Source organism: Aplidium turbinatum, chromosome 1 (genome assembly GCF_918807975.1).
Source record: "Aplidium turbinatum chromosome 1, kaAplTurb1.1, whole genome shotgun sequence".
NCBI classification, from domain to species: domain Eukaryota; kingdom Metazoa; phylum Chordata; class Ascidiacea; order Aplousobranchia; family Polyclinidae; genus Aplidium; species Aplidium turbinatum.
In genome coordinates, this window is record NC_137472.1 from 34,935,763 (window position 1) to 34,956,992 (window position 21,230).

General features: G+C 38.7%; 1 protein-coding gene across 1 annotated transcript; it reads right to left on the reverse strand.

Moving 5' to 3' along the window:
• Positions 1 to 2,357: 2,357 nt before the first annotated feature.
• LOC145776315 (transmembrane emp24 domain-containing protein 2-like) lies at positions 2,358 to 11,207 on the reverse strand. Its single transcript, XM_082587718.1, has 4 exons — positions 11,017 to 11,207; positions 7,662 to 7,857; positions 7,141 to 7,251; positions 2,358 to 6,812 (listed from the first exon to the last, which is right to left on the reverse strand). Exons 1-4 carry the CDS (start codon positions 11,194 to 11,196, stop codon positions 6,688 to 6,690), a joined length of 612 nt encoding a protein of 203 aa, XP_082443844.1. The 5' UTR covers positions 11,197 to 11,207; the 3' UTR covers positions 2,358 to 6,687.
• Between the last annotated feature and the right edge of the window lie 10,023 nt (positions 11,208 to 21,230).

The window sequence follows — 21,230 nt, forward strand, 5'->3', positions numbered from 1 at the left end:
AGTACCGTATAATGATTATCTGACTGCTCAATAAAATTCTGTCTAATCTAGGCTAGTTATTTGACTCTAATATTTTATCCACATATAGTCGCTGATCAAATTATATTTTTAAAGTTAACAGAAGGTGTTCATAAATTTGTAGGCTATATTCCAACGAAATCATTCAATTCGGTTTTGTCCCCACGGTGTGTGTGGCCAATTCTTTCCTTTCAGCGATTGCTTCACTCCATCTCGTTCTGTCCATCGCATCGTCTTCCTTCAGTTCAATTTTGTTTGTCTTACCGTTCACCTGTTCCTTATGGACGTCCCCGTTTCCTCTTCCCATCGACGTTTCAAGTCGATGCCTTTCGAAGAAAACTTCCATAGTAGCCTAAGTAGTATACCATCTAACTCCATTTTCCCTGGCAAGTTGTTCAATAGCCTAGTCTCCCTCATCGAAAAAATTAGTACCGTAACACAATATGCCTATACAAAATTTATTTAACGTTTTCTATGACTCCGTGTCTCGTCCAAGAAGGAAGAGTTCCCTTTTTCATACTTATCTCGAAAACAAGTACCGGTAGCCTACATGGAAGTTTACAGAATCTTCATAAAATCACATGCAGTAGATTAAACTGGTTAACTAGTCAAGGAAAAACTTATTTTGCGTAGGCTAATATTGAACTGCTACAATTACAGGTTCCGGGACCAAATTATTTTCTCAAAAGCCCTGATGTTACATGCGCAACAATTCGAAGCATCGGTACATGAATGCAGTGGCGGATTCAGAATGTAATTTATGGGTGGGCCTAGGAAATATCTTGGTGGGCGTTGCCACGGCGGGCCAACATACAAAAACTTAGTGTTACCGGAGCTTCTACACAAAGCGGAGTCTCCTAGGTTTCGAGTTAAAAAAGTTGATTATGTCATCATAATCCGAATTGTCAATGAGTTGTCTTTCAAAAGCCAAACGTGTCAAGTTGTTAAGGCGTCCAGTCAGCATGGATGATCTCAAGCGCGTTTGGATCCTGTTTGTTGCGGAGAAAAGTCTCTCAACGCTGCAGGACGTGGAAGGCAGTGTTATGATGGTCCTTAAAACACTGTTCATGTTCGGGAAAATGTAAGCAGGGCAACTATCCAGTAGCCTACTTCTATTAATGTAGGAAAGTTTTCTCGATCCATTTTCCGTCTGATGTGTTGAATGAATACAGCATGTTCAGCATCTGCGATCTCAATGCCATACAGTGCACACGGACCATTTAAAATGTTTTTTCTTTCGCCAAAAGTGGCAGATCTAGATGCGAAAGAGGCCGCTGCTCTCATTAATCCATACATGTCGTCCATAAAGCGGCAGTTTAACTCCGTTATCTGCCTGTCAAGAATACAGGTCCACAGCGCCCTTAAATCCTCATTACTCTTGACACCGACGTTTTTCCCAGCGTTGTGGTGACAACAGACTTGTGAAACTTCGAAGGCAGCTTGCGTTCACGAGAAGCAACCACGTTCCACTTAGTTATCTCATGTTTTACCATCAGTTCTTCTGTCAGTTTGAGCACGTCACCAAAGTCACCCTTCGAATCCTCGCGGAAAGTTGCATATGTAGCTTTCAGTGTTTCAATCAGTGATATAGGCTGCAGTCTGTCACACAAAGTGTTGAGCTCTGCAGGCCTTTGGTAGCAAAGTCGCTGTTTTCAAACAGTTTGCAAAAAGTCACAAGCATGTAAACGAACTTTTTCGTTTGCATCTGCTGCTCTGCTTCTATTTTCGTTTGTCCACTGGTCGGAAAAGCCAGACAGAACCTCCAGTAATATATCAAGCAACCGTAATACCTTATGCACTGCCCATGAATTTGAACTCCACCTGGTGTCACATGAGCGCTCCAGCTCCATAGTCTGCCGGTTGGAATGCATTTCCTTTTTTATCTCCATCAAGAGATAGTTGTGAAACACCGCTTTGTGTAGGCCTAAATTGTTTATGGGCTGTTAAAGTGGTATCATGCTTTGACATAGTGATGCCACAGACAATTCAGTGCCACTCAGTTGTTCTAGTGTTAAACATTAATATGTTTTTTTTCATGAATCTGATTTTGGGTGGGCCCACTGTCAATCTGGGTGGGCCTGTACCAATCAGGCCCACCCGGTAGATCCGCGCCTGCATGAATGTAGCTCCACTTGTCCATTTTGCTGCATCATGATCTTGAAATACGGAACTTTATACAGTACAAAAAACGTCCTTTTCACAAGCGGCTCAGCAATTCGTCATGCGACAGAATTTGGATGCGTACAGTAATGTGGAACTAGATCATTATGATACTATTGCTTCTGTGGGCAAGGATGTCGCAATACTCTTACTTGACAGGAAAAACTACAAATTTTCGATCATCACCATTTATTGCGAGGGTTGCGAAAACATTGCAATACAATGTATCCAGCAAAGGCCACCGACACCTTTTACCAATTAGTAACGCAGTGGTGGAATTCGACAGTCAACAACTTAATACCGTACCGGTAACTACTTTGTAAGTAAAGAAATGTTAAACTTTTATACATTGAAATCCCAGAGCAATGCATAGAATTTTGCGCTGTGAACCGCATGGATTTAACGCCATGAACCACAAAATTTTGAAAAGTGCGTTCGTAATTAAACTACAAGGGGGAGATGCGGGAGAGTTGAGCCAATTTTTGCTTTTGAGCCCATATTTCCGATTGTATGGTTGCTGGCCCAAACGTTGTGTGCTTATGTTGAAGTAGAACCAATTGGCCTCCAATCACTCTGATTAAATGTTAGTCAATATCAAACGTATTTTCAGAATTCAACTTTAAAAAAGTTTTGCCAAATGGCTCAACTCTCCTGCACCTACAGGAGAGTTGATCATAGGGTTAAGGAGAGTTGAACCGGATAAGGAGAGTTGATCCATGTAATGTAGAAGTTTAAAGTTGAGTAGCAATGTTCTGCAAAAGCCTCATAAACCTTGTGAGTCATAATTTTTGCTTTCGACAAACAATCAGTGCAATTAAGAATGGCTTTTTCTGTTAAACAGTAAGCTATCTGTAAGTCTAAAGTACTGTATATTTATGCACCACAGAATTTTATGAGTGTATACTTTTTTAAAAGAAAACATCAAGTTTGTAAGCAGTATGCCACAAAATACACCCGGATTAGTGTTGGGCGATATTGAAAAAAACAAAACGATACGATATTTGAAAAAATACTCGATATTTCGATACTTTTCGATATTTTTGTTCTAATTAAGAAAAGAGTTTCTCAGTCTTCGAAATTAGTGTCGGCAATTGCCGACGCAGATGCATGAATGGCGCATTAGCGTCGGCAATGAAAATGCCGAGGCCAAATGAGCGCTTGTAAGGTTAGGGTTAGACATTCTTCCCGGTCGTTATGCCACAGCCATAGATTTGCTCCTTAGTCAACACCCTGATGGAGCTCTGCGAAAGAGGCGTGTGGATGGGTATCAAAGAACGAAAGCAGCAAAACGTGGACGCTTCATTGCGAAGACAGTGTAGATTTACAGCCAAGCGATGAGCCTCTTGAGTCTTGATGTGTCCGATTCCAGTGATGACGCGACAACCTCATCCTGCGATACAGCATCTGATGCTTCCGATTCTGACTAGTTCTTCATCAAACAGACTTTGTGTTGCTCGCAGTATCCCAATTGTGCCGAAATTATGTTAGTGCTGGGGTTTTTTTTCGTCGAGACTTTTCGGTCATTTGTCCGAAATGACTTGAAAAAATTCGGTCATTTTTTATTTATTTCGGTCATTTTTTCTGATATATTTCCTTTCAAGTAGCTGATACAAACCAAAATTTGCACTCCCTGACTAGCTACAACATTAAGTTTCGCTGAGAAACGTTGTCGTGTTTTATCTGAGAAAAGTTGGAACAGACAAACGTTTCTTCAACGTTCATCAGCGAAACTTCAACCAAACTTTTTTTCGGACATTTTGACCGAATTGACTATTTTTTTCGGACATTTTGCTAAATAATCGGTCAATGACCGATAAATGACCGAAAAAAAAACCCAGTGTTAGTGCATACGTAAATCGAGGCAATCTTCTCGCAGGGAGCTATTAATTTGTTACCGGTACTTGGTTGAGCAATTAACGTTATTTTATGATAATTCAACGTCGCTAGATGTCGAATTAATGTAGCCTAAAACAAACGTAAATTTCTTATTGGGCATTGTTGTTACGCAATATAACCAATATAAGCCGCCGGGAAAATTAAATCGATTTGTGTTGACTCGAACGTTGAATCAACCCAAAATTAACTTACTTTTATTCAACGTGAATCACCGTAACAGCGTGCGTATCGCGTTGTTCGCTTTATCGCTACTTTTGGTATTACTACATCACAACAAATCCAACAGTGCGGTCGTGATAGACTACTCTAGTATATTTTTCGCTTCTCGTTTTACATGTTTTGGTACAGTTTTTTTTTCGTAATAAACGTTCACAGCAATTGCCGAGGCAATTTCAACTTTTGCCGTTTGGCCTTGGCAACGTTTTTGTAGGAGTTTGCAGTTACGAGTTAGGGCTGTAATAGTCAAAATATCGAACGATATTGAAATAAATATCGATATTGAAAAGATATCGTATCGTATCGAAAATTCGATATATCGCCCAACACTAACCCGGATGTCTACTCGTAGTAGCTCTGAAGAAGATCTCCAGCGTGCTGCTGAAGCAAATGAACGTGGCACCTGGATTCGATCAGCTGCAAACGAATTTGGGGTCAACAACAGGTCCACTTTAGAGCGATATATTAAGAAACGCGAAGAAAAACGTCAGGACAATTTTGGATACAAGAAATGCAAAACAGCTAATATGATATTTACAATGGAAACCGAGCTAGCCAATCACGTGAAAGACTTGGCCTCTACCTATTAGGCCTATGGCTTGTCAAAAGACAAATGTCGCATGCTTGCCTACGAATTTGCTGTGAGAAGTAACGTTGGTATTCCCGATAGCTGGAAAAAGGACAAGAAAGCAGGACAAAGCTTCTGGTTGGGATTTAAAGATCGCCAAAAGTCGTCGATATGTAGGCCTCCTCCTGAAGCGACATCATTAGCAAGGGCAACAGTAGTTAATAGGCTACTGTTGGTACCCTCTTCGATAAACTTGCAACTGTGATGGATCGCTATCATTTCCAGAAACAAGACATATAGACTAGCCAACTGTATTTAGGAAAAACAAGTTTTACTCAATGTGTCCGCCATTTGCGTCGATAATAACAAGTCGGAGACGCTTCGAAAAGGACTTGTAAGAGTCACGAATAACCCTTTGGGGTATTTAGGTCCATTCTTTTTTCAGATTAGCCTTCAGCGCTTCCAAACTTTGGTGGTGTTTAGTCAAAACCTTGTTCTCCAGGTAAGGCCAGATACCAAAGTCTAGGGGGTTCAGCTCTAGGGATAAAGGAGGCCATTCTTCCTGGGAAACGAAAAACGGCACATTATAGCTGAAAGCCAGTTTTGCGTTCTCTTAGCTCCATGTGAAGGGACCGAATCTTGTTGGAATAATCAGTTACGTTTTTTTTAAGTGTTTCTTTGCCCAAGGCAACAATGAAACCTCAAGAATATCATTTCGGTAGTTTTCTTGGTTCAATTTCACTCTTTGGTCCACAAAAATCAATGGACTCCTTCCTGCCGATTTGTTGACTGTGGCCCACACCATCACTGCTGATGCCGCCCCTTGTCTCCGAGTGACTACCCGGGGTTCCATGTAGCCTAACCATTTCTTGACCAAACACGATCATTTTGACTGTTAAAATGATGCTAGACATCAATTTTTTTTCTCATCGCTGAACACAAGGTTTGGCAGCGTGCCTCCTCCTTCAATGCGTGAGAGCAGAATTCTGGCTCTAGAGAGACGTTTCTCAATAGTATTGACATTTAGCAACTGTTTCTTCATGTATTTAAATGGGCATCTTCAAATCCTCCTTGAGAACTGTGAACATGGTTCCATAGGCCACGTTCGCCTTCTTTGCCCGTTTTTGAATTGGATCTCTTGTAACGTTAATTATTGATGACCCATGTAATAGATAAGCCGTTAGGTTAGCTATTCAATCACAATCGTTTTTAAGCATAAAACAACAATTTAAACGCTAGAATTGTAGATTTGAGAAAACAAAATTTTTCATTAAATAAAAGGGAGAGTTGAGCCATGTGGTTCAACTCTCCTTGACGTGATGGTTCAACTCTCCTAATCGTAGCCATTTTGAATTTAGCCCGGATTTCTTCAAAACGCTTTTAAGAAGCTGCCTGGTAATTGTTGCATACAATCACCTTTTCCAAAGGTACCCTGCACTATATTTGTAATTCAAATATCTTTTATAGATCTAGAGTTATTTAAGCAAATGCTGAAATTTTTCGAATCTACTTTTTGATACATTTTTTGCATTTTCAAAGATAACTTTCCGTGGCTATATCGTGAAGCCTTCTTGACAACAGTGAAGCTGTAACAATGTTTTTTCATACCACTAGTCTAGGGATTCGAGTGCAATATAGTGCAATTATGAGTGCAATTATGTTAAACAGAATTTCTGCTAGAGGTGGTGGCTCAACTCTCCTGCATCTCCCCCTACACAAAGCGTTGTATTCTCAAGGCAAAGAACAAGAACCCGTAACCCATTGCATTTGGGGAAACGGTCAGGATGCCTAATGAAAAAAAATCTTAAACATATATCTTCGCCCAGAAGCTAAATTACTCGTCTAACTTCAAAGAATCTTTTCAAATAATAAATTTGTCCGAGAGTCATGGCAACAAGAACGAGTGACTCGAAGAAAGCCCAGAGAACCACCCTCGAGTTCGTATTGTCGTTAACTGAAAAATAAATTGACAAACTTAGCAAATGGATATATCGCCACGAATTGGATCATGATAGAGGCAAGCATTTTTTTTGACCATCAATAAATTTTCCTTGGCGTGTCACTTCAAAGACACATTTATAGTACCGTAAGCTAGTAATAACGTTTTGAATTCCTAAAATCTTTGCAGTTATACTCAGAGTATTCTGATTCACTGTCGACGCCAGAAAAGTATCAGTTGTGAATAAATCGGATATCTACAATATTGAATTCGTCCGTGATCAATACACAAGTTGGCCAATCTTACTGCTGAGTGCTGATGATAACTTTCTTTAGACTCTTACTTGCTCTGTGAATTCTCTCTCGCACTTCCATATATTCCTGTTCGTGTTTCACTCCACTCATTGCTACCGAGAGTTCGTTGATCATACTCTCCAGCTTGTTTTGATGCTCGGCTGAAATTTGTCGAATATTTTACTTCAGAAAGTTACACAGAAGCATTTACATTAAAAAATAGCCCAGATGTAAAAATGTACCCAGCGTTACGCTGACAAAATGTGTGTTCATTGTTCAAGCAGCAGAACAAATGAGACAAACTTTCCGAATGCGTTTTGTTATGCTGGCAGCATCTGCCTGGTCCAAAAGTATTCCCTGACAATACAATGCCACTGCCCACAAGATCTCTTTTTAGTCACATGCTCTACAACTACAACATATGATTAACACATTTCACAGAAAATCATAGAGAATTAGCTGATATAATAACTAATTGCCAGCTACGGTTTTGGAATATATATAACTGAACACAACACAAAACATTATTAGTATTTGCACAAAGTACAGTTTTTACAAGTGAAATACAAACCATCATCTTTGTCCCCTCCACTTTTTGCTTTTGTATCTCCACTTTCAATGCTAAACACTACGATTTTCGGGGTACGAGTGGAAAACTTGTTACTGAAGCAAAACTTGTACGCCCCGTCCATGTGTGCAACAAATGTATACTTTCCATTAGATTCTTTAGTTCCTTTATATACACTTCTTCTATCTGGTCCAGTTACCTGTAGTGCAAGCAACGTTTTTGATTGTGTAAGTGTAACAAAACTAAACACAAAGGTGGCATAGATGCCATACAGAGTCTGAAAATTATACATTCACAAAACAGATGATAGAGGTAGAAAAGGTGTTTGTGACAATAAAGTTTTTAACAGTGCAACAAACTGGGTATATGTAGTATTGGTTGGGAGTATGCATATAAACAAGTGGTGTACACTGGTACATATGCGAAGGCATGTAGTTTAATAACAACGGCGCATGTACAAACGACAGCCCATTGGTGAAGGTGAGGCCCGAACTTCAATCCAAGCATCGGGGATGAGAAGATAAAGTTCTCATTGTACTAAGGCTTCAGTACTAACGAGAGTAGGTTGGCCAGCTCTTTTCTCTCAGCTGGCTTTCCTTCAGTAACTACACCCACCCAATTTATTACACCCTTGGTAGAGGTGAGCGGGGTTTTTCAATAACCAGCTTAAGCAGGGAGTCGAACCAGGATTCCACGATTGAAAAGCGAGTATCTTATCCACTGCGGTATCCCACCGCCTATTGGTAGGGGAACTTAAACATAAATAGATTTTCAAAAAAAAAATTTTCCTGCCTGGTTTGAGCTCTGATTTAAAATAAATTTTAAGTGGTTGAGTAGTTCCCTTGAGTTGCAAAAATGAAACTTTCTGATGCAAATAGCAGGATTACCAGATTGGAGTTTACCTGCTAAATTTGGCTGTTTTGGTGACCACACTTTTTATGCTTTAGTAGCTTATTTTTGGGCTAATCTTGAAAGTGAAAATTTATCGAAAAGCAGTAGTTTTTGGACAAGATTTGTTATTTATTACTAGTCTACCTCCTCACAATTAATTAAATTGCCTCGGAAACTCCACTATTCCAGCATTGATGTTTACCAGATTGGGCCTGTTTGTCTTTGGCTGGACATACACACTGTTTCAAAGTAAGTTCCGAAAATAATTCAGATCTTGTGTGAATGTGTGTGCAGGTTAATTGTGTGTGAAACTGAAACGTTTCATTGTAAAAATACCCAAAAACTACTTTCCCAAAACCAACAATTTTGTAACTTTTGCAAATTTTAAGCAATAAGTAAATGGTTCCCGATGATAAATTCCTTACATAAATTTCCCTCCACAGTACGATAAACCTAAAAACCTTAAGCATAATTAGGTTATTACCAACGTTGCAAATGGTTTGGCAGATACATTGTTGAATACACAAGGCTAATTAGGCGACCTAAATTTTCTTTTTTTCCCTTTTACACATTTAGGTTTACTTTGTTCAGACAACAAGCTCTAGAAGAGAGTCAGATGAGAAATCCTGCAGCTTTGAGCTATGAAAAACTTTTCCCTGGCCTTCTAAATTATTGAGTACATAATTACAACCAATCCTTTTTAGGCCTACCAAATTATTGTTCAATCCACACTAATTTGATAGATGCAACAGGTTTATCAACACGCTTTTCTGTCTGATCCTAATTTAGGCCAGATTCTTACCAAACTTGCCAGGTAGTGTGGTAGGTTCTCACACAATAATAGGTTAAAATTGTGAGATTTTAGGACAAAAAATAAAACATTTATAAAATGTAAGAGAACAGAGAAAAAGCAAATGAAAAAAATTGAGCAAAAAGGAGTTAATAAAAGCACTATTTTGCAGTGATTTACAAAACAGAAATGTCTGAATGATTGGAACAGAGTATGAAATTAGGCCACTTCATCACTTTTGTTCGAATTTTAGGCCATCTGGCAATTTTAAATCGACAGTTAATCACATTTTGTCTACTTTTTTGTGCCATAATTGTTCACATTTTTAAAGAAAAGACAGGAAGAGAAAGGAAATGTAATTAATGAATCAATGATAGTGGTATGAATAATATATACATACATCAAAAAATGTCAAGTAATGCCGGCAACTCAGTCAAATCAAACCGCGGCCCACTTTTGGGTTGAGAAACACTGTTCTAAAGCTAAAAAACATTCTTGTTGAAAATAAAGACAAGTGACAACAGCAGTTTCCATAACATTTTTTTCGGTGGTATAACCAAATTAACTGTAGTGATGTATGGTTACATAATACTGAATATACAATTCATTGTTGAGCTTTCGAAATTATTTGTTTTCTTAAAATTAAATTAAATGTAGAGCTGGGCGACATTTCAATACAATGTTTTTTCGGCAGCGATATTTATTCACAAAGCTCCGGTTTTATCGTTTATAAATGTACTAAAATTATAGCAACATTTTCACATGCGCATTGCGCAGTGACACAGACATCGCATGCGCAGACAACCCACAAGTGTGTGTGCATTGTTTACGCATTGCAAGCAGTCTTTGCGATTACACTATCCTGCTTATTGATTCCCACGTGTTGCATTATTACGAAGGATGAAGTCTGGTAAATACGATAGGAAACTTGCAAGCTGACTGAATTTACGTAGCATAGCATAGCGGCCGTAGCATGGTGTAGGCTAGCGGCCGTAGCATGGTGTAGCGGCCGGGTCTGCTACTATTCGGTGAGTCCAATTCGGTGAGAGCCTTTTTCGGTGAGAGCCTTTTTCGGTGAGAACCCTATTCGGTGATTTTTTTGAATTTTTTTTTGAAAATTATTGGGTACCGTAGCCTAATTATCATTGCCACTTTTACATCGTTTTAACGTCGCTAAACGTTGAAATAAGACCCTAACCCGTAACCCCCAAACCCTTAACCCCCAACCTCTAAACCCTTAACCCCAAACCCTTAACCCCCAAACCCTTAACCCCAAACCCTTAACCCCCAAACCCTTAACCCCCAAACCCTTAACCCCTATAACGGCAATGATAATTAGGCTACGGTACCCAATAACTAAAAAAAAAATCACCGAATAGGGCTCTCACCGAAAAAGGCTCTCACCGAATAGGGAACTCACCGAATCGGACTCACCGAATCGGGCCATTCCGGTAGCGGCCGTAGCCTAGGGTAGCTACAGCTAGGTAGAATTAGATACTTTATTTTGTTTTGCTATTCACAGCATTAACACTCTTACAAAAAAAAAGCGATTCGCCGTAGAGTATCGAAACTTAGATAATATCGTTTTATTTTTGGTAATATTGTATCGAAATTATTTTACCAACATCGCCCAGCTCTAATTAGATGTCCCAGTTAAAATGTATATAAATATCAAACCTCAACATCAATATCCAGAAATCCACCTTCTGCAACTTCAAATGTTAGCCCAAGATTTGTTCCTTGAGCTACTTTATCAAAAAAACACTCCTCTGCATGGGCATCAACAGTGATAAAGTAACAGTTTACAATTTTAAAAAAACTTAACAACGTGACCAAAATAAACACTATTAACTTCATATTTTTGAACACCTGTGGACTTTAACCTACAACATGTTTAAATGCAAGAAGCAGAAATCAATTCCATTAATTATTATACAATATTTACACAGGCTACAACATTAAATCTAAATATCATACTATGTATATATATATAGTAAACGCAGTGGCTGTTCTACCATATAGGCTATATATATATATTGAGAATGAGGCTATATTCATCTGTCTACTCAAGCATGACATATTTTTTTCTTTAATTTTCTCTTAATAATAATAAATATTTGATGTTGTAAGCACCGATGTGCTTTTTCATCATTCTGATAATACATAACGCATTTGCTGTTAATTAGGTTATCAGCTAGTTTCATAACTAATAACTCTAACCACCAATAACATCTGATAACATATATAAACTTTTAGAAGACATATTAGTGGGAGCAGAAAACGAAAAAAATACGGTCAAATATGTATACATAAAAAATATACATACACACATACGCGCCGACTTCCGGGGGGGCCGGGGGGCGGCGCCCCCCGTAAACTTATGGTTAAGGGGCAACAAAAATGGTTATTACAAGTGGTGTTTCAAAGATAAACCACTTCGCGAAAGAGAGTTAGATCATTTAAACGGACTTAAAGAATGCCGAAAGAGAAAAATAGCCTACGTTGCTCTTGCCCGCAAAACAGCAGCTGATCGCATGACTTTCTCATAATAAGGTAAGGAAATTTCAAAGTAGATGGTAGAGTAACTTACGCTGCTGGAATAGTCACGTAACTACTCACTGCAATATTAAGTAAACCAGCTAAATTAGACGCGCTATTTTCAATAAGGTCTTCCCGCTGTGAGATCAATCATGATTCAACAGAACGCATTGTTTTGTTCGCAATGTGTGAGAATTAAATCGAAAACCGATAAAAGAAAAGGTGTTTAATGGTCTTGGTCGCAGATATTGCTTGCATTAACGACGTCTCTTACCGCTATTATGACCTAGCTAACCTGAAATCATTGTTTTATGCGGCCGCTAAGCTTTGACATCGACTTCAACGATCATGGAATGTTGTGTAATAAGAACGATTATATCCTACATGCAAAAATAAAAAAATCGATCTCTTAAAAGAGCTCCTTCCGCTGTTTTGTCTCGTGAGCTTTGCATATTGCTCAACAAGTGCATAAAGTTCAGAATTGACAAAAATCATTAAATTTGAACATTAAGTTTGAATCACTGCAAATAAACGTATTCAAAACTTTTACTTCGCCGACGCCATTTTAAACTCTGTAATCTACGTCGGCAATAATTTTGCCGCAATGAAAATGCGTTCATTTTGAAAACTGCCGAGCTGGAGACATCAGCTTGTCCCATGTATAAGTTGACCCTGTTATTTTGAGGTGAAAATCACTTGCGAACATGTCGACTTATACTCAAGTATATAAGGTATTCGATAAAAAACAGAAGAGAAAACACTTCGTCGTTGTTAACGCTTTGAAGGTAAGTAATTAGCAAAACGAGGTCAATAAAACCGATAGCGGGTTCCCACTCCGCTTGAGATCATGATTTTTTGCGTTTTATTTCGATAACTTCACTGTCTTGATCGTTGTTATTCACTCGCACGAAAAGGAAATGAATCGGCTTGTTTTCCAACTGTTCCAATTATGAGCTAACAGTATCAAAATTTTTTACTAAGCGCAGGCTACTGCATGCGTAAAACTAATTGTTTCAAGCAGTGGTTCTAATAAATTCGCTTCCGACCTAGGTGTTAGTATAAACAAGACAGTAAGCTTAATCAAAAGACTATTTTAATTAAGAAAAATAGCGTTATGGTTATGACGTCATCACCTTTTTCGCCCCCCCAAGGTTTTTTCAAAAGTCGGCGCCTATGCATCTATATACACTCCTGCACTACCGGTATTCGATAAAAGACTGTAAAGACTTTCGATAAAAAACAGAAGAGAAAACACTTCGGCGTTGTTAACGCTTTGAGTAGGCTTAATTTGCAAAACGAGGTTAATAAAACTGATAGCGGGTTTCCAATCTGCTTGAGATGATGATTTTTTTGCGTTTTATTTCAATAACTTTAATGTCTTGATCGTTGTTATTCACTCACACGAAAAGGAAATGAATCGGCTTGTTTTCCAACTGTTCCAATTATGAGCTAACGATATCAAAATTTTTACGACTAGGCGTACTGACTACTGCATGCGTTGCGTAAAACTAATCGTTTCAAGCAGCGGTTCTAATAAATTCGGTTTGCGACCTAGGTGAATATAAACAAAACAGTAAGCTTAATCAAAGAATATTTTAATTGGGAAAATAGCGTTACGGTTATGACGTCATCACCTTTCTCGCCCCCCAAGATTTTTTGAAAAGTCGGCGCCTATGCATACACAATAGTACTGTCACTTAATACATAACATCATAAGATGATTTCAAGGTAAATTTCAATAGATCACTGCTCAAGTGCTTGTCAAGCCTTGTCTTGAATGCATTCAAGCTAAGTGCACTTATGACTGTTGGTGGTAAATTATTCCAGGCATTTACTACATGTACTGTGAAAAAGTTGCTTCTCAGCCTTAACATAGTTTGTGGCTTATACAATTGTAAATTATGGCCTCTTGTATCATAGGTATTTGGATTCATTTGAAATGCATCGGCAGCAGTGGCCGAGTGGTTAGCGCGTTGGGCTTGCAGTCGAGAGCCTGCATGTTCCCTGCATGTTCGACTCCAGCCACCCGCACTTGCTGTTGTTTCTCTGGGCAAGAAACTTTACGATAATTGCCTCTACGTAGTGATCGATTTCGAGTAATGGGTAGTAGTACCAAATTTAAATCATAAGTAGAGTAGACAACCGGAAACAGACATTGTCGTTGGCTGCAGCGTGGGTCAGGTGTACGTCGGAAGGCGTACACCGATGCATAGCGCTCAAGTCCACTTTCCCACAATGCAGGATAAAGATAACAATCAATAAAAAAACAATAAAACTCTTCAACAATGAAGAACGAGAAAAGAACAACTCAAAAAAATAAGTATATTACCATACCTCAAAACTTAAGAGAATCATTGGCTTGTGCATTTTGTGCACGGTACAGTGGAGAATGGAGATTCCAAATTAAACAAATAGACTGAGAGCCAGGTCGATTTATTTGACCGTCTGGGTCAGTAAGGTTTGACAAGTGTTTCTAGACTGAAATTTTGTGTAGATTTCAAAAATAAACCTCTTACTTGCACTAGCCTGACCGTTTTTGTTATATTAAGCATTTTCCGAGATGATACCTGTCAATATCGCTATATCCGACTAAGGGTGCACCATTTGCCCCCGACCTTTAGCAAAAAACCTGAAATTTTTTTTGCTTATGAGGTTATCTTAGAAAACAACTTTTGCAAAGTTTCATTTTGATTGGACAAAGTTTAACCTCCCCACCCGGCCATTTTCTAAGGGACTAACGGCATTTTCTTCACATTATCACCACTAGATGGAGCTACTTACAAGATGCAACTGCATATTTACTTTGGAAACATACCCCTCTTCATGCTGCATAATTAAAAAAAAAATTATCTGAATTGGCCAATAGGAAGCAGAAATATGGGCAGTTTTGTGCTCTCCCCTAGCGCAATACTGCCTCTAGTGGCCAAAACATAACAACAATTATCTCCTTAAATGTTCATCCAATTGAAGCAAAACTAGTGTCTAACTCCCCATTTTCAAGGGTGGTGAGTTCATTTTTGATGCTAGTTTTAAAGATTCTAGCCACTAGGTGGCAGAAAACCTGCTTTTCATAAGTTTAAGCTAACGTAACCGCTTGGACTTGACTTCAAATATGCAAAATTTCAACAAATGCAACTCATTGAGATGTATAGACTATCATTGAAAACAAACAAAGAAAGAACAGTGCAACATCTATTGTAATTGTGATAGATATTGCACAGCAATAACCTTACACGAATTTCACATCATAAAGGTCACACAGGTAATGAAACAGTAAACTCGCAATTAGATTGTCAAATACCATGACGCTGAATCTATTTTCATATTTCTTTGGTTTGGTAATTTTTTTCGGGAATTCTCTACTAGGCTACTTGTAAAATGTTTTGGTATCGTTCTTCCTTGAGAGCAGTCCCATGAAAGTCCTGGACCAGTTAGACTCCTCGCTCTCCTGTGTCATTAACCATAACCACACTGATGTTATTCACAATTGTTTTTGAAATTTTGTAAGTCTTATTGTCATCCCAGCTTTCGATAGGTTCACTTAAAAATGCTGAGTCAATTTTCAAGATTTTAAAAAATTGACCAAGAGTCTTCTCCAATATAGTCCTGGAGATCCCTGGATGTGTCTGCTGGGAGTTCAGGGAAACGAGGTTTTCCAAATCCAGAGCCAAACCTTTTTGTGCACACACTGTCATTTTTAACTAAGATCATTTTTTGTGCCATCAGTTCTTTGGTTGAAGTTTTCACACTCTGACTGAAAAAAGCCAACGGTACAAGCTCTTCTGTTAGATACCACATATGTTTTCCAAAATGTTTCAGAGCTACACCCGCAATGGCCCCATCAATTGCTTGACAATTAAGGAAAGGGTGAATGAACAGTTGGTCATTTTCTGGAGCAGTTCATGGTTCAGGAGCAGTTAGCCACGAAAGGATACAACAAATTTCACAAAGCGGCAAAATGCTTAATATAACAAAAACGGTCAGGCTAGTGCAAGTAAGAGGTTTATTTTTGAAATCTACACAAAATTTCAGTCTAGAAACACTTGTCAAACCTTACTCACCCAGACAGTCAAATAAATCGACCTGGCTCCTGCTCTAAAAACTTGATTCAAATCAGACACCTTTCTGATTTGAGCACAACCAATTTTTTATGCCTTTTCAAATACGAGTAATAAAGTTTAGATCAGTGGTTTTCAACCTGGAGGTCGTAAGCCGTTCTTCAAGGGGTCGAGGGACGCTTGAAAATTCAGTTTATTGTTTTCAAGTCTTTTTTTCCCAGAAAAGATTAAAAACTGTGAATTTTCGCAATTGATCACACCTTGACCTAAGATCGAGATTGTTTAAGCTTTCAGACGTTGCAAAGGCATTAACAATAAAAAAAAACTTGCGACATTTTGAACTAGGCTATATAACATAGTTCTTCTATTACAAGGAGGGATAATTTTAACTTTAGCCATGATAAAAAACAGAGAGAGACTGTTCACCAGGCATTTGGTAATAAAATTAATTTGCGTTCTTCTGGTGACTATTTACGTCCAGAGCATTCCGCTCTTTGCAAACACTCTATAAACTCAGACCATAAAATTACTTGGACCAACGCCACCATTCTTAAAACTGAAAAGGATTATACAAAAAGATTGTTCACAGAAAAATGGTACATAAACCAGAAGGCACAACATGCTCTTAACCAAAAAGATGGTCAGAATTTCCCCTCTGTGTACAACAAATTACTTTAACTTTAGCTTCACCTTTTCCATTCTCAGTGCGTCTTCTCTACCATTGTTATTGCTAATCCCATTGCTTTCTGTCTTGTCTGATGTCTTTTCAACGTTTCTTGACAGTGGCCCAATAGATAGATAAATTTACGCTGCGGGAAGTAGCCTACTGGTTTTAGGCATTCACTGCATTTAGTTTAACCTCTAGGTATCTTGTTGCGTGTTTTAATTCTGATTCTTGCTGCTTTACTTTACTCATTTTATCAGTATGTTTTTGTGTTGTGCCATCGTTGCTGAACAGGTTGTATTAACCTGTTTTAGCCACCTTGATAAAGTCAGTCGTGCTGACTGACGAAACGTCGGGAAAAAAAAGCTAGTTATCATCTTTAACATCACGAGGTAACCTAGTAATTACTTTACACGTCAAATTGCCTGGTATTGCAGCATTAGGGTGGGCTAAAAAAAACTTTTTTTTGAAATTGAAAAAAGTGGCCCAGCTCCAAAAAGTTGGCAAATTGTCCAAAACCATTTGTTTCAGTGAAAGTTTTCAGTTGCTCCCTCTAGTGGCCGAGCAACATCGCACTAAAGGTCGCAAAAAGGTCAATTTTTTGGAAAGTGCTCTAACTTTGTTGCCAATGGTCATAGAGAACTAAAACTGGTATCAAAAGAAGAAGAAGCATGTTTCTATTTGTTTCATTTTGCCATAAAATGTTTAAAAATGAAGTTATTTTTAAAAAACTCTATTTTGAGGCATTATCACAGCCCTACAGGTTGTCAAAATGGGCAAGGGTTCCATAAGCATGCAAAAGTGAAAAGGATGATAAGATCTTGACCAGCCATAGTAATCAGGTAACCACCATCAAATTTGACAATTTTTTAAGGTTGCATCCAGATTTTTCAATAGCTCCCTCTAGTGTTGAAGTAACAAAGCATTGAAAATTATAGAAGTGAAAAAAACTGGAAATGTGAAGTTTTATGAAATTCTACTAACTTTTTACGAGTTGTCATAGAGAGTTAAATATAATTATGTAATTTTAACGACCTGTTTTAGCCTAATGCTACGAGTTTGCTGTGGTAATGATGGATTGCACTCGCTTTCAGGACACAGTTCCCCAGTCATGTGCTATGACGAATGGTGTTGAAGTCAGTGATTCGTTCTTTTTTCTGAGGCTCTTTTGTTTGGCTATAATTAAACAAAGCACTAAAAGCAGTAGCCTAGTTGGTCAAATTAAAACAACTAACAAAACTACAAACTTAATAATCACTAATATCATAGTGAGATCACTACTCAGACAGAAGACAGTAATGTCGAAAACAATGGCAAAAAGACATCAAACTGTAAACTGATGTTTTGAGTCACAGAATTTCATCAATTTTCTGGATTGAATTCTTTGCCTAATCATTCCATCTCGTCTCTCAAAACTTGCAGTGGAGGCAGATGCTTCAGATACCAGCTTGACATGCCGTTCAACAGCTTAATTGTGGCAAGGAAGATGGACTTAATGGCTGAAAGCGTAACTCATTGATGGCTTCGTAACTAAGCTTTTGTGTTGCTGGAGGTTCATAAACATCAGGAAGACTCAAATTCAACATTTTATGAAATTCTTTTGATTTAAAATTGATCTTGGGTATAAAAAAATTACGAATCATTGGAAATTCTGCTGAATTAAATGCTGCTTCCATAAACCCCCCTGAAAACTTGTCATTTTCAATGTGATACATTATGCCTTTTGTTCGAAGTGCACATATTTTATTAAAGGGGCAGACAAGTCCATTTTCAAATGCAAATTGAGAGTTGAAATACATAAAGGCGATATTCAAAAACACGTTAGGTAAGTGTGGGGTACAAGTAGCACCTTTGAACCCTGGGCAGTCGCCATGGATTGTTACACCATGGGTCTCAGGGAACACTGGTCCACACACCAAACTAACAAGTGGGTCCACGTCCCACCTCATGGGCAACAACCTCGACTGGTTGGCTAAAACTTGTTAGAAATCCTGCTGCCTTGCAGGAAATACTTTTTAAGTAAAGGCTAGGCCCACTGCCAATAACTGTGGTTAGCGTCACGAAGGGCATCCGGCTGGAAAATCTATGCTCCAAAATATTATTTAAATGCAGCAAAAGCTAAAAATGGCCCCTAGTCCCCAGCAGCCCTTAGATGGGCAAGGGGTGCGAAGAATCTCTGGGTTCCAAGAAAACAAAAAAACATTGAAAAAAGATTATGATGTTAGAATCGGATGCTGGAATGTGGGAAGTTTATGTGGTAAAGGAACTGAAATATGTGAAGAACTAAGAAAAAGAAGGGTGGATACTGGATATATGTTGCCTAGAGGAAGTAAGATGGAGGGGACAGTCAGCGCGGTTTTTAGGTGCCAATGGGAGGAGATATAAGTTATGGTGGTCAGGAAATAACACAGGAATCGGTGGTGTTGGTTTCTTGGTAAAAGAGGAATTATGTGAGAAAGTAATAGAAGTTAGAAGAAGGAGTGACAGAGTGATGACAATGGTACTTGCTTTTGAAGAGGAGGTAGTGAGGCTAATCTGTGCAAATGCACCTCAAAGTGGTAGGGATTACTTAGAAAAGGAAAGTTTTTATGATGTTTTGGCAGAGGAATGGGATTTACGGAGTTCAAAAGAGTTGGTGTTTGGATTAGGAGATTTTAATGGACATGTTGGAAAACAAGCAAATGGGTTCGAGGGCATTCATGGAGGGTATGGTTTTGGGGAGAGAAACATGGAAGGAAGAATGCTACTTGAATTTTGTGATGAAAGGAAACTTTGTATTGCCAACACATGGTTTAAAAAGAAAGAGAAAAGGAAGGTGACTTACAGCTCAGGAGGACATGAGTCAGAAATTGATTTTATTGTGGTTGGGCAGGAACAGAGAAAGTACTTGAAGAATGTGAAAGTAATTCCGTGGGAGTTGCAGCATAGACTAGTAGTAGGAGACTTAAATATGAAAAAAGTGAAGAAAATTGTAAAGAAAGAACGAGTTTTTGTGAGGAATGTGTGGAAACTGGAGGAAAAAGAAACGAGAATTAAGTTTGTGAAAAGAGCAAAAGAGCTGGTAAACATGAGTGCACAGGACTTGTGGGCTTCATTTCAGAAAGGTGTCCTAGCAGCATGTGATGAAGTATGTGGGAAAAAGAAAGTGAGGAGGGATCGTGGAGACACATGGTGGTGGGATGAAGAGGTGAAGCATACGATTTCACAGAAAAGAGATGCATACAAGCAGTGGCGCAAAAATGGGTCAGAAGAGAATAAAAAGACGTATAACTATAAGAGTATGAAAAAGAAGGCAAAGAGGGTTGTTGCAAGAGCTATGAAGAATGGTGCTGAGGAGGAACTTAATAAAATGGGGGAAAGCCAAAAAAAAGTATTCAGACTCATAAAGCAAATGAAAAAGGATGGGAAAGATATTGTAGGGGGAAGATGTATAAGGAGTGGAGATGGGAAGTTGCATTTCAGCCCGGAAAGCAGAGGAGAAGTGTGGAAGGAACATATGGAAAATGTTATGAATAAGGAGAATGTATGGGATCATATGACAGAAGTTGATCTGGTGGAGGGTCCAGTGGGAAAGGTTACTCGTGATGAAGTGGTGGAGGCAATGGGGCAAATGAAACTGCATAAAGCAGCCGGTCCATCAGAAGTGAGCGTAGAGATGATAAAAGCAAGTGGAGAGTTGGGAATTGAAGTAATGCTACAACTTAGCCAAAGAGTATTAGATGGAGAGGGAATGCCGGAGGAGTGGAAGCATAGTACTGTTGTTCCACTGTTCAAGAGAAAAGGGGATGTGAGAAGTTGCAGTGCATATAGAGGTGTAAAACTACTAGAGCATGGAATGAAAATTGTGGAGCAAATACTAGAAAAGAGGTTGAGAACATTGGTGAAATTAAATGATATGCAGTTTGGATTTGTGCCAGGAAAGGGTACAGTGGATGCTCTGTTTATATTGAGAAGAATGCAGGAGGAATACCGAGAGAAGCAGATAAAACTATATATGTGTTTCGTCGACTTAGAAAAGGCATTTGACAGAGTACCAAGGAAAGTGATGAAGTGGGCAATGAGGAAAAGAGGTATACCCGAGGTATTAGTGAGAGCTGTGATGTCTATGTATGAGGATGCAAGAACAAAAGTAAGAGTTAGATCAAATTATTCAAACGAGTTTTTTGTGAAGGTTGGTGTACACCAAGGATCAGTTTTGTCACCTCTGATATTTGCTATTGTGGTTGACGTTGTAACTGAAGGAGTGAGGGAGGGCTTATTGAGTGAAATTTTGTATGCAGACGACCTGGTTTTGACAAGTAATAGTATGGAGGGACTGGAGAGAAAGTTTGAGAAATGGAAAGAAGCATTTGAAACCAAGGGTATGAAGGTGAATCTTGAAAAAACAAAAGTGATGATGAATGGAGCAGAAGGAACAGTTGTTGAGAACAAAGTAGATCCCTGTGGAATATGTGGCAAGAGAGTGATGAGAAATTCAATGCAATGCAAGGAATGTGGAAAGTGGGTACATGCAAGATGTGCTAATGTCAAGAGAGCCGTAACAAGATTGGCGAAGTGTTTTGTTTGTGGGAAATGCAGTAAAGGAAAGAATGAAGTGGAAGGCCATGATGATGAGTTCTGCCATGGCTTCG